We start from the raw sequence: 14,404 nt of genomic DNA, 5'->3' as shown, positions 1-14,404 counted from the left end.
GAAGAAGAAATGTTTAAAAAAAATAGCATGTTTTCTCCACCCCCTGGTCCCGAAGATCTTCTAGCTAGCAGGACACCATTTATTTGGTTTCCAGGACATTCTTTTACTTGAGTCATATCAAAACAGGGTTGATTGCAAAACCAAGGAACAGGATGCTTATCTCGTGTTCTGCCAAGGTAAGCTGAAGCCAGCTTTGGATGACTAATTCCCCCTGGAGGCTCCTTCGCCTTTGCATCCTGCAGCCTCCTGTCCTCAGAGAGCGGTTGTCCATATCAGATTAGTCAGAAAGGGTTCATGGGGGGAAAAGAATGAAAACGAGCCAGTCCCAGAAAAGCGGACAGTGCTCTGTCTTCTTCACTCTTTATACTAATAATTAGACTGAGTTTCCATAAGAGGCTGAGCCTCACTTTGAGGAAGGAAAGAGGCCATTTCGTACCACCTCCAGGTGGTTCTCTGTATTTATAGGACACACACTCTGAGTCAGCGTAATGTAGAACTACAGTTTAATGCAATCTCTGGTCATTCCACTGTGTGGGAGAGCTGGTGAGTTTTCAAACAAAAAATCAGAGCTAGGCTAGCTCTGCACGACATATTTGTGCTATGCGGAAATCAGTCCCCTGAAGGATATGGCTGCTTTGGAGGGAGGACTCCATGGCCTTGTACCCCGCTGAGGTCCCCATTCTCCCCAGGCTCCACCCCCAAATCTCCAGGAGTTTCCAAATCTGGATCTGGCAGCCCTCCGCCTCCTCTGCCAGTGGCTGGGGGAGGGGCCTGGAAACCCTAAAAATGAGAGTTCCATCTCCATACTTAATTCAAACTCCACAAAACCTGAGTAGGAAATGTCCTCCCACAAAGATGATACAATTTCTGTTTCATTGTTTTCAGTTTAGTCTTAGTAGCACTTTGACTGGCCATAGAAGATATCCAAAATGAGTTCTTAAAAAAAAACAACCCCTGAAAACACTGGAAAAACACTTTCTTACATTTAAAAAATTTCATGACAGTGTGCTTTGTTCTCTTTGGCTGTGTTTTATCCTAGGTAGGGATACGAGAGAATGACAGGCCTATCAATGCTATGGCAAGCCCAAGGTCACCCAGCTGATTGCATGTAGGGGAGCGGGGAATCAAATCCAGCTCGCCAGATTAGAAGTCTGCGCTCCTGACCACTACACCAAGCTCCTAACCACTACACCAGAAAGGAAAGTGACATAATGAGATTGGTCTTCTAGAAACTGCTGTTCAGGCCAAAATAGAAAATTGACACCCAACATTCACCTTTTCATGCAGCATGGAACTGCTGTTAAGGAGGGCAGCAGGGATGGACAGGTAGTTTCGCCATCCTCCAGGTATGCTGGAGAAAGACTGTCAATCCAACAAAGATGCAAGCCAAGAACAGAATCGACAACAGCTGTCCAGTAAAGATATTTATTCAAAAATTCCCCTGGTCTCCAAGTCTCTCTATCTTGTGCCACAGACACTTTCCAAATAATAATTAAAAACTCTCCTTGTTCCTCCACAAATCACCAGGGATTTCCCAGCCCGGAGATGACCACCTTAGCAGACAGGGCTTGTTTGCCCTCCTTATTCTCCCTTATGTGATTTCTTCAGTTCCCTTGTTTGAGATTTAATCTCTCTCTGGGAAGGACCAGGCCCAACGTCAAATCTCTGTGCTCCTCTTCCGACGCCACCTGCCTATAACCAAAGACTTGCATGGCTAGTTGGCAGATGCTTTGCACTTCTTTCACCTCCTGAAAGTCGAGTTGCTTCCTCCAAGCCTTGGAGACCACCTCGGCATTCTTCTGTATCCCCAAGGGCTTGACATTGGATCGGTCAGTGTCGCTGGCGGGCCAGTGAGTCATGTTGTACACCCAGGCCTCAAGCCTACGGGAGGCGGTCAAGCCTGTGAAACGGTACCACTCGGCCAACTGCCCCACGGGGTCCCTCACTAAGTCTTCGTACCGGGTTAGGAGATACCGCTTCCTCAGAGCGGGAGGCATGCGTTGCGAGGCTGTGAGGTACATCTGGACCTGGCTGTGGCAGACCTTGTGCATGACCAAGGGGGTGCTGGGGGTGGCGCTGATTGCCGTGCTGATGAGCAGATCGTCAGGGAAAAGGGAGATGATCTGCCGGGAAGCGTACACAGCCCGGGGGTCCCTGACCAAGTGTATAATGTGGAGGTTGAGGGAAGGATCTGTCAGGAGCGGATAGAGCGCTTCCAGCTGGAAAAAGCGTACTGCCTTGACCACCACGTGGCTGTAAGTGGTGCAGGCCTCTGAAACCTTCTCGATGGGGCTGTGACCACAATGGGCTTCGCAGGCCTCTTGGTCTACGATGTCCGAGCGACTGAAGGCTTTGCAGGCCGGGGGAGAGCACAAGGCCCGGCTCATGGGCCACATGAAGAGATGGTGCACCTTGCTGGGAGCTTGAATGTAAGAGAAGAGGGCCGACATGTCGCACAGGAATACGGAGCGCAACAGGTCCCTCAGCGGCCCCTGGAGAAGCTCCGGGCTGCCCCAAGGCATGCTGTGCCACACGTGTTTGGCCGGCTCCATCAAGTAGAAGACGTCCGGGTTCTGGTTGAAAAGCTGGCCTGCAAAAGTGGATCCGGAGCGCCAGGTAGAGAGAATCAGCACATGGGTCTTGTTGGGAGAACAGGCTCCCTGGTGCCACTCGTGTCTTCTCCAAGGCAAAAACACGAAGAGCAGGAGTAACGCCGAGGCAATGAGAATGTGGCAAGTATGGACTCTAATAAGCATCTTCCCAGACTGAAGAGGTGCCTACAAATGACAGAACAAGAATCAGAAACACATTCCTCTGGGCACGGTCAGACACACAGGGTACGATGAGCAGGTTGTTCTCCTACAGCAGGGATAGTCAAACTGTGGCCCTCCAGATGTCCATGGACTATAATTCCCATGAGCCCCTGCCAGGGAATGATAGTCCATGGACATCTGGAAGGCCGCAGTTTGACTACCCCTGTCCTATAGCATGTTTTGCGAGCAGAAGTTCCCAGGTTCAGTCCTTCTTGCGACTCTCATTCAAGTCCATCCTGTATTAAGTACCCTCCTCCAGTGTCCCTCAGGATCCCCATCTGGGTAACATCCCCTTTTAGCAGGTGTTGGCAGCCCAGGGGATTATGTGGGTGGGAGATGGGGGGAATTTTATGCTGCTTTAATGTCTTGGTTAAATTTTTAACTTTGTATTCAAATCTGATGTCAGCCGTCACAAGCCGGCTGGTTGAGAGTGGCAGCCTAAAAATATGATGTAATTAATTAATTAATTAAAGACTGGGGGTATTTCTCACGCGGCAGGGATCTTTCTTAAGCTAAGCCTCCAGAGGGCTACATCCTTTTAAAAAATAATATATTTTTATTTTCAAAGTAGCCATACATTTGTAGGCACCTTTTTGTTGTTTCATGTAAACCACCCTGAGCCTTCGGGGAGGGCTTTATATAAATATAATAAATACATACATACAAACATACAAACATACCAACATACATACATATTTGCAACAATAGCGATAAAGACCTGTGCGTTAACATTGTTGCGGTTTCTTCAGAGTCCCTCCTCCTGAGCCTGTCCTCCAAACTTCCGGCGAAGCGATCGCCATTTTTTTTCCCCCGAGCGAGTGGAGATCAACGCACCGGCGAGCCTCCGTTTAGCCAGTGAGGCTTCCCAGGCTGCAGTCCCTCCTCAGAGCTGTTTACAGTCACTAAGCACAAGAAGCCCGCAGAAGCCCGTTTGCTGATGTATTTTCCCTTTATTTTTCACACTGTTTCGGCTGAAAATCGCGCCCGTGAGGGGGGGGGAGGGGGGGATTTTTTTTTTCCACTCGGAGGCAGCGTGGCCACGATCAAATGACAGCTCAAACAGAGGCTTCCCGGCTTCAGTCCCTCCCCTTCAGTTACTAAGCACACACATTTCACACATTCCATTCAGCCGAAAATTGGGCCCGTGAGAGGGGGGGGATTTTTTTTTTTCACTCGGAGGCAGCGTGTTAACGATCAAACGATCAAACGACAGCTCAAACACCCCAGGCAGCCGGATGGGTCTCTCCGTTGCAACGAATCTACCCAGATTCGTTACAATGGGTCTGTTTTTTTTTTTAAAAAAAAAACCTTCCTTAAAGGGAAAGGGGCTGTTTGGGAGCATGCTAACAGCTGCCCATTGGCTGCTTGACGGCCAGGGGCGGGACGAGCTTGGCAATAGCGCTTCCTTTCTAGAGATTTCTGCCGAGACCGGAAGCCTGTGGGAAATGCTAAAAAACGCAACTGATTCCACTACAAAGGCAGGTATGCATAACGACGAATTCCACTATTTTAAATGGCGATTTTTCATTCAGTGACCAATTTGCAACAAAGATCCCCGTGCAAAAAGGCCCATAGAGTTGGAAGGGACCTCATGGGTCATTTAGTCCAACCCCCTGGATGTGAGACACCATTTCTTCCCCATTCTTCACTCTTGCACTGGACCCTTCCAGAAGTAAGTTGCCTTTAAAAAAACGACACTATAATGATATACCTACTATGGATTTTTTAAATGGCAGAAAGTCTGCCAAGGACGGAGGAGAGAATGGGGGAAGGGAACCCCATGCAGCAATAAGAAATTGTCCCATGTGGAAGCAACCTAAGTGGCTTCTTGACAAAACAGGTAAGATCTGCAGTGTGCATGACTGAACAGAACATGAAGGATGTCCAGCAGGGGGTGTCAGAAGAGATGAGTATTTAGCATAGTTAGATCAAGAACTTCCTGATATTTTTCAGTTATTTCCTCCAGTCCTGATTGGCTTCAGGAGAGACAATCTGCTCCTTTGAGCATACCTCCTCCCTGCTTGCCTCCAGAACAGCAAAACAACAGAAGAATGACCGCAGGCAACAGTTAGAACAATTGGTTAGGCCTCTCCTCTCCTCTCCTCTCCTCTCCTCTCCTCTCCTCTCCTCTCCTCTCCTCTCCTCTCCTCTCCTCTCCTCTCCTCTCCTCTCCTCTTTCTATACGCAGTTGTTTCTCTTTTGAATAAATTTTGCTCTTTTTCAGCAGCCAGGTGCTTTGCTCCTCTTTACATATTCAAACCCGGCCAATGCTGCTAACATTCAGGATGCGCATCTGGCTGGGATCGCTTAGAATACTTTGTGGGTATAAATGTAAGCGCAACAGTAAAAGTCAGGGACATGGAATCCCTCCAGGCCTGTTGGCCACCCTGGGGAATCCCTTCAGACAAATCTCTCTGAAAACCTGTCCAAGTAGCTGGCTGACCTGATTGTGAACTGGGTCATTTGCCACCAGAGTTTTTACAAAGAGGCTCCACGCCCAACGAAGACTTGGCAGGAACTGAGGGTTAGTGATGGCAGGAGTCCAACTGCTTGGGGAATAAGGAAAAAAGAAAGGTATGATGTGGTTGCTGAAAGCCACATGGTGGGGAAAAGACAGCTGGAGAGAATGAAGCCTTGTATTTCCTGGAGCAAGTGGAGCAGAATCAAACATCAGCACCAAGAGCTCACCAGATTGCCCCCCCCCCTTTGCTTGCTTTCTGCTGAAAGACAGTATGCTCAGTCCTATTCCAGCGGAGAGGCTGAGCTTAGGAGTAGTTTTCCTGAAGCCCATTGTCTGTTCTGCTGGGACCCTGAGTCTGCAATCGCAAGAGTTTCCTCTCCCAATTGCAGTGACAAGCTGTATACCTCCCAAAGAATCTTCACTCCGAAGCTGGCATCTAGATCCTGAGAAATCTTTCCGAAACATTGTATTATAAAAACCCTCCCTATTTCCGCCCCTGCCCATTTCATCTTCATTTGTCTGCCCTACATTTTCAATAGGTGAGCTGCCTGGAGTTCTCAGAGAAAGAAGTTGGACTAGATGGTCTGTATAGCCTCTTCCAACTCTAGGATTCCAGAAATAAAGAAATAAGTTCATTTGCACTTAAATCTACTATAGAGTTACTCATTGAGTAAAGAAGCACTTCTTTTTGTCTATCCTTAATAGGGTTGCCAACGATCTGGAGAAAGAAATCTGTTCTTTTTGTAAGCATACTTTTTGTAACATACTGTGGTTTAAACATATTTGTGACGTGGGACAAGAATGTTCAAAGGAGGAACAGTTCTGTCCGTCACCACAAGATGGAAGCTTTTACCAGAGGAGCGTAAAAATCACCCGACTGCCCTCAGAGATTATTTGGAAAACTGCATTTTATTAATCCTGGGAAAAACGTCGTCATTTTAATCCCTATGGATATTATAATTCCCACCTAGAAAAACTTTATCATGCTAGATGCCCTAGTCCTACGTTTTGTAAATGCCTGCAAACAAGGGGAGGGATGAGAGGAGAAAGATCTCTGCTGGACGGGACCAATGATCCATCTAGTCCAGCATCCAATTACCTTAAAACCTTCTGAACTAGCCGTCATTATATGCCATCATAGGGAATTTTATAAGTTCCCTCCCCAGACTCTATCCCTAAATCTCAGCCTGGAGTTGACAGCCCAACTAAGAATACCAGGGAACCCTGCGACAGGAGCATGCAGGAAAAATTAATGCCTTGTGTTTAGATCTGTGGCGCATCACCACCCTTTGTAAACAGTGCTTAAGGAAGAGGTTTGTTTCCTTCCCCCTTCAGTGGAAGCCAATCTAAACAGGCTTTGTGCTTATCCCTGCAGTGCCTCAGTCCATGCATTGTTCCGTCATGAAGAACAGCTAAGCCATTAAGTCTGCAGTTGGCAGAAAAGGCCAATTTTTTTAAAACAGATTGTATGCTAAGTCAGTCCCTTCCCCCAGGTCCTCCAAGGTATGGGAAGCTTTACCAGCTTGCATGGCATGGAGATACACCTACCAGCTGCCTGGTGAAAAAATGCTGTCCTTCACATGGGATAGAATCCTAAACTCATATAGTTTGACGTGGCCATACAGGCCATCTGGTCTAACCCCTTGCTCAATGCAGGATCAGCCTATAGCATCCCTGACAAGAATTCACCCAGCCTTTGCTTGAACATAGCCAGCAAGGGGAGCTCACCACCTCCCAAGGCAGCCTGTTCCACTGCAGAACTACTCTTCCTGTAAACAAAGTTTTCTAATATCCCACCAGTACCTTTCCACATATAATTCAAACCCAATACTGTGGTCCCGCTCTGCAGTCAACAGGAACAGATCCCTCCTCTTCTCTATGGGACAGCCTTTTAGATATTTAAAGAGAACTATCATGCCCACAATGAGCCTCTTGTGGCGCAGAGTGGTAAGGCAGCAGACATGCTGTCTGAAGCTCTGCCCATGAGGCTGGGAGTTCGATCCCAGCAGCCAGCTCAAGGTTGACTCAGCCTTCCATCCTTCTGAGATTGGTAAAATTAGTATCCAGCTTGCTGGGGGGTAAATGGTAATGACTGGGGAAGGCACTGGCAAACCACCCCGTATTGAGTCTGCCATGAAAACGCTAGAGGGCGTCACCCCAAGGGTCAGACATGACTCGGTGCTTTACCTTTACCTTATCATGCCCACTCTCAGCCTCCTCCTCCCCAAACTGAACATTCCCAAGTCTCTCAACCTCTCCTTGTAGGATCTCCAGGCCCTGGGTCATCCTCGTTGCTCCCTTCTGCCCCAGACGCTCATGACTGAAAAAATTAACCTCCCAATGTTACTGTTAATTGTTATTTATATTACAGATGTGGTTTTGTAATCTTTTGATGCCATATTTGAAAGTTGTTGATGTTACAGTCTGTATATCGTTCCATGTAAGTTATATAATGTCCAATGTAAACCTCCCAGAGCTGCAAAGAAATGGGTGGTATAGAAATCTAAACAAACAAACAAACAAATAGATAAATAAATACTCCATTCTCTCCATATCCTTTTGGAAGCAAAGAGGCCTCCACAACTGCACACAGCGCTCCAGGTGTGGCCTGCACAATGAGATGAACAGCAGCTCTATGACATCTTGTGATTTGGATGTCATGTCTCTGTTGATACGCCTCAAGACTGCATTAGCCATTTTTGCCACTGTATCACACTGTATTTAGCTTAAGTTTACCTGTGCCCCCCAAGATCTTATTTACATGCACAGCTGCCCAGAAGTGTATCCCCCATCCACTATGCCCGATTCTCCTTTTGATTACCCAGAAGCAGATCTCTCTGCACTTCTCCTTGTTGATTTGTACCTTGTTCACATCCTCCTGCTTTCCCAGTATGTTGCTTACCAGGTGGTGTTATTCAGTGGTCCCCAACCTGCGGTCCGCGGCCCGGTGGCAGGCCGCGAAGGCCAGGGTGCCGGGCCACGGTTCCGTCTCCCCCGCCCCCCCGCATTTAAAAACTTCCGCGGGCCGCAAGCTTGCGGCCCAGGAAGCTTCTTACTGCGGGAGGGGGGGAGAGGGAATCAGGGCCGCGCCGCGCATCACGCATGTGCGGCCTGGCCGCGCATGCGCACATGTGCCATGCGCGGCTGAAATCCGTGCATGCGCGATTTCGGCCACGCATGCACGCTGCGCAGGCGCGGGCGCACATGCGCGCTGCGCGGGCGGGGTAGTTGCCCCGCTGGTCCCCAGCCGGAAAAAGGTTGGGGACCACTGGTGTTATTGACCTCCGCACTATGAAAAGCTTCAGAGCCCATTTCCGCACACCAAGCCGTTACTAAAGGGACAAGAGAAGCCCTGATAATAACCCCCAAACTGGCCTGCAATATTCTCAGCTCTGAAGCTCAGCATGGTGTAGTCTGCATGGGGATTTTTGGGCACTGCGAGCTCGAATAAATCCCTGCTGTCTACACTGAATTCGATTTCCACTTTGATTTGGGGCGTTTTAAATTTCCCCTCTGCAGCATGCATGATTGATCCGGAGTGACCTTACCTTTCCCCCACAATATCCAGAAGTGGATATAACCCGAAATATTTGAAAAATCGGCATCAGGAAGTGTGCAGATTTTTGCATGCCCTTCTCCATGCCTTGTAGCAAAGCAGTCTCCCGTGATTGGCCAGGGCATCAATTCAAAGACTTCCTGGTTCCTGGTTGCAAGGCTTGTTTTAAAGTGACTGCGCTGCAGAAGCCCTAACTTCTCTCAGCAGAGATTTGCCTGTTGTTATTTCCCTCTCCCCTGCTTTTATTTCCTCTCCCATCCCACTCCCATTCAAGAAAAGAAAGAGATTCCTGCTGCCCTTGGCTCCCCACCCCATTCCGAGCTTCCCCAATCAAGCACAGAACACTCTATTTCAGTGGGGGGGGGGGGAGATAGAGGAAGAGCCAAATTTAAATCGATCTGAATTCAGCAGGATCTAGAACAGAAAAAACAAACTAAGTGCAGAATCAGCTAGAACAGAAAAAACAAACTAAGTGCAGAATCAGCCCAGGTTTGGTTAGCATTAATATTTGTCATGAGCCAGCAATGACTTGATGGCAGTTATTTTCCTCATGGCTTGCTGGCAACTCTATGTGGAGAAGAATCAAGGGCAGAAAGTGTTCCTGTGCATCATCTCCAAAGCCTTTTGCATTTAAAAAGGAGTAAAACAACACATGCACTGCTTCTGCACTGAGTATGGAAAGCGTGGAGCGCATACCCATGCCAGAGTCTCTACTTTCAAGAAGGGATTCCAAAGAACTGAATCACACTGAGGTGATAAGAGATGAAGTCCTAGGACTTTGGGGCAAATCAAAAACTAGTAAGTGTCTGGATCTAGATGGCACTCACCCGAGGACTCTTAAGGAAACCCAACATAAAATTGTTGCCCTGGAATCATAGAATCATAGAGTTGGAAGGGGCCATTCAGGCCATCTAGTCCAACCCCCTGCTCAATGCAGGATCAGCCCAAAGCATCCTAAAGCATCCAGGAAAAGTGTGTATCCAGCCTTTGTTGAAGACTGCCAGTGAGGGGGAGCTCACCACCTCCTTAGGCAGCCTATTCCACTGCTGAACTATTAACGAATATATACTCACCCACTGCACGAAAGGACAGGAGAGTAGGTCTTTGGCTGAGATCAGTGTGGGTTAAATCTGGGACCCGTCCTGGCAAGCCAGGTCATCGGGCACCCCTTTTAGTTTTTCCATTGAGGTATCGTTTTTATCAAAGGGTCTGTTGCACGGGGGTAGAAGGGGTGGGTTTTATATAGGGTTTTTGCAATTGATTTATGGGGATGTTAATGTTGGGCTGATTATTGTCACCAGAAAGAAAGAAAGAAAGAAAGAAAGAAAGAAAGAAAGAAAGAAAGAAAGAAAGAAAGAAAGAAAGAAAGAAAGAAAGAAAGAAAGAAAGAAAGAAAGAAAGAAAGAAAGAAAGAAAGAAAGATTTCTAGCCACCTTATGATTCAGTTTGTGATGTGACTCCCTGGAGATCTTGCCATATTACAACTAATCCACAGACAACAGAGATCAGCATCCCTGGAGAAATTGGCCGTTTCAAAGGGTGGATTCTACTACATTATATACAAGGGAGGTCCCGCCCATCTCCAAATCCCACCTTCCCCAGGCTGCACCCCAAAATACCCAGGTATTTTCTAGCAGAGAGCTCACAACCCTAAATTTTGATAGGTTTTTGGCAGGATGCCTCATTAAAAACACCTGATGGCTAAACTACATGCTACATTTTTTAACAAACTGGAGTTCCCAAGACTTGTCACCCTTTCCCTGCAGGGAATGGCATATTTAAAAACCACAGAAGCCTGATTTTGCTCAGAACTCCAAGGTGAGGGCAGGAGAGGTTCCTACCTTCCCTTCCAGGGTGTTTTCCAGATCTTCAACAACATTCAGAATTCTCCACGTGCAGCTCCAAAGTTATGCAAAATAACTTGTGTCTGGGGACCTTTTGGCCTGGGGAACTGCACCGCAGGGGGAGGTAGGAGCCTCTCTTCCCATGACACCAGAGTTTTGAGCAGCATTGGGCTCCTGGGAGTTTTTTAAATGTTCTTCACTGAAGCTGCTGGGTGACTTCAGGGGAAGCCTGTCCAACTCCATGAAACATCATGTATAGTTTAGGTATTAGGGCTCAGGAATAACAGAGTGGGTCTTTTTATGAATTAAAACTTAGTTAAAGGTAAAGGTAAAGGTATCCCCTGTGCAAGCACCGAGTCATGTCTGACCCTTGGGGTGGCGCCCTCCAGCGTTTTCATGGCAGACTCAATACGGGGTGGTTTGCCAGTGCCTTCCCCAGTCATTACCGTTTACCCCCAGCAAGCTGGGTACTCATTTTACCGACCTCGGAAGGATGGAAGGCTGAGTCAACCTTGAGCCGGCTGCTGGGATTGAACTCCCAGCCTTATGGGCAAAGCTGTCAGACGGCTGCCTTACCACTCTGCGCCACAAGAGGCTCATAAAAACTTAGTTAAATGATAGCAAACAGAGAGTAGGACTAAAGGGACTAAAGGGACAATTATTTGACTGGTGGGAAGTAAGCATCAGGGTCCCATAAGCATTGGTACTGAGGTGGGTGGTATTTCATTTGTTCATAAATGATCTGGAATTGGGGACGAGCAGTGCAGTGGTCAAGTCTGCAGGTGACCCAAAATTACTCAGGAAGATGAAAACCAAGGTTTGTTTGTTTGGATTTTTATACCGCCCTTCCCTACATCTCTGGGCGGTTGACTGCAAAGAGCTCCAGAAGCATCTCCACAAATGGAGTGTGCGGACAACCATGTGGGAATAGTTTGTAGAACTGCAAAGAAACAAGATATTTTCAGAAAGATCTTTGGGCAAATGAAATGTGGTCTATACTCCTGTGTATCGTTTGTACTGTCTATTGCTCTAAGTAGAATAAGGTGACCAGATTGTCCACTTTTGGAGGGACATCTGGGGGCACCTGGCAAATTGTATTACAATACTATTTTTGCGTTCTATGAAAATTTTTGTTGCTCCATATAGACCAAATTTTTATCGAGAACCCCCCCGGTCAATGGGGTCCCACTTTACCAATGTTAAAATCTGGTCACCTTAAAGTAGAACCCTACTATATAATTTCCCCCCATAATTTAACATATGTAATTATTTATCCTTTGCTTCACTTCTGTTTCAGATTTCTGGTTGGTCCCAGATTTCTCCCGTCTAAACACTAATGGCTGGTTCATTGGCTGTCCCATACTGTTAATTGTATTGACTTATTCTCAAGTCCCAGTTAGAAAGGAGGACTTTATATAGTATAAATTAATAAAAATAAATAAATAAATGGAGATCTATGTTGGTAACTGCCTCCTGAGGCACATCAGAGCAAAAATTCCCAACTCTAAGTATACGATAATGGGGTTTGAACTTACTGAGACTGGTAAAGAGAACTTGGGGCAGAGTGAATAGCTCAATTAAAAAGTCAATCCAGGGAGTGGCTGCAGTAAAAAAAAGGCAAACTCCACCCTGGGAATTATTGACTAAACAAAATAGCCAATATTCTAATGCCCCCATAGAACTTCATGGTTCAGCTGTGTCTGGAACACCTTGTGCAATTCTAGTCACCAGTTTGGTGTAGCGGGTAGGAGTGTGGATTTCTAATGTGGCATGCGGGGTTCGATTCTGCACTCACTCACATGCAGCCAGTTGGGTGACCTTGGGCTCACCACGGCACTGATAAAACTGTTCTGACCGAGCAGTGATATCAGGGCACTCTCAGCCTCACCCACCTCACAGGATGCCTATTGTGGGGAGAGGAAAGGGAAGGCAAATGTAAGCCACTTTGGCTCCTTTGAGACTCCGGGTAGAGAAAAGCGGCATATCAATACCAACTCTTCTTCTTCTTCTTCTTCTTCTTCTTCTTCTTCTTCTTCTTCTTCTTCTTCTTCTTCTTCTTCTTCACCATAGCTCAAAAAGGATATTGCAGAGTTTGAAAAACTGCAGAGGACAACCAAGATGATTCGAGATTTGGAATGTCTTTTCTATGAGGAAAGGCTGAAGACCCTGGGACTTTTCAGTTTAGTAATAAGGGAGAACGTAATAAGAGCTAGGTAAAGTTATGCACGGGTCAGAGAGAGACAGAGAGACAGAGAGAGAGATTTCTACTTTATTTTTATATTTATTATATAGATTTATAGGACCACCCCTCTTGGCCCAGCCATCTTGGGTTGGTGTACAACGCTCCTCCCAGAATATAGAACTCAGATGCATGCGATTAAGTTAAAGGGCAATAGATTCAGGGTGAATAAAATAAAATATTTCTTTATCCAACAAGTGACTCAGATGTGGAATTCACTAATAGTGCAGGTAGTGCTGGCCTCAAGTATAGCCACCTTTAAAAGGAGATTAGATAGATTCACGGAGCATTAGATCTTAACTGCTGCTAGCCCATGGTGAATAATAGAAACCTCCATATTCAGAGGCAGCAATCCTCCATCTAAGAGCCTCTTGTGGCGCAGAGTGGTAAGGCAGCAGATATGCAGTCTGAAAGCTCTGTCCATGTTCAATCCCAGCAGTCGGCTCAAGGTTGACTCAGCCTTCCATCCTTCCGAGGTTGGTAAAATGAGTACCCAGCTTGCTGGGGGGGGGGGGGGGGGTAAACGGTAATGACTGGGGAAGGCACTGGCAAACCACCTGGTATGACTCAGTGCTTGCACAGGGGATACCTTTACCTTTACCTTTAATCCTCCATCTGGCTGCTATCCTAACAGTAAACATAACTGGAGCTCCAATATAAATGGGATTTATTTAGATTTAGTGTTTATAAGCTGCTACTCTAGAGGCTTGCTTTCAGTGGCTGAATGAAGAGCATGCGTCCTGGTCAACTCTATCCATACAGTTTAAGATTGCAGATTTATGCAACCTTAGCTAATCTCAAATCAGGGAGACAGATTTTGAATAGGAAAATCCAACAGAAATTGAAAAAAAACTAAAATTTCTTTCTTCCCTTCACAGACATGAGGCTAACTGAGGTAGTACAAGCCTGAAATGTGAATTTTATGGACTGAACTAGACTAGATATATAATCTTCATCTCGTCTGTTTGAGTTAAGTTTTACATGGTTAAGAGCGGGCAGTTAGGACCCTCTTATTCCCACTAGCCCGTCAGATCTCAGAAGCAAAGCAGAATAATTCCTGCCTAGTTGGAAGGGCAACCTCCAAACATCTCTTGCCTGGCTGCCAGAGAATCTTAGGTTTTCCTGACTACATAACACACATGCCGTGCAATAACTAATAATAGCCCTTAAGCTTTGACTAGAATTGGGGAATCTTAAAATTCTTGTCAATATTCTCTTACCAGTTTCTGAGAGCCAGCTTGGTGTAGTGGGTAGGAGTGTGGACTTCTAATCTGGCAAGCTGGGTTTGATTCCACGCTCCCCCACATACAACCAACTTGGTGACCTTGGACTCGCCACAGCATTGATAAAGTTGTTCTGACTGAGCAGTAATCTCAGGGCTCTCTCAGCCTCACCTCCCTTACAGGGTATCTGTTGTAGGGAGATGAAAGGGAAGGTGACTATAAGCCACTTTGAGACTCCTTTGGGAAGAGAAAAGCAGCATATAAGAAC

General features: G+C 46.7%; 1 protein-coding gene across 1 annotated transcript; it reads right to left on the bottom strand.

Moving 5' to 3' along the window:
• Positions 1 to 1,444: 1,444 nt before the first annotated feature.
• Positions 1,445 to 14,164, bottom strand: LOC143831598 (carbohydrate sulfotransferase 6-like). The gene is made up of 2 exons (XM_077324705.1): positions 14,134 to 14,164; positions 1,445 to 2,777 (listed from the first exon to the last, which is right to left on the bottom strand). Exon 2 carries the CDS (start codon positions 2,754 to 2,756, stop codon positions 1,605 to 1,607), a length of 1,152 nt encoding a protein of 383 aa, XP_077180820.1. The 5' UTR covers positions 2,757 to 2,777; positions 14,134 to 14,164; the 3' UTR covers positions 1,445 to 1,604.
• Between the last annotated feature and the right edge of the window lie 240 nt (positions 14,165 to 14,404).

Source organism: Paroedura picta, chromosome 3, assembly GCF_049243985.1.
Source record: "Paroedura picta isolate Pp20150507F chromosome 3, Ppicta_v3.0, whole genome shotgun sequence".
Classification (NCBI taxonomy): Eukaryota; Metazoa; Chordata; class Lepidosauria; order Squamata; family Gekkonidae; genus Paroedura; species Paroedura picta.
Note: the sequence above shows the minus strand (reverse complement) of the source record. Positions and strands in the feature narration are given on the sequence as shown.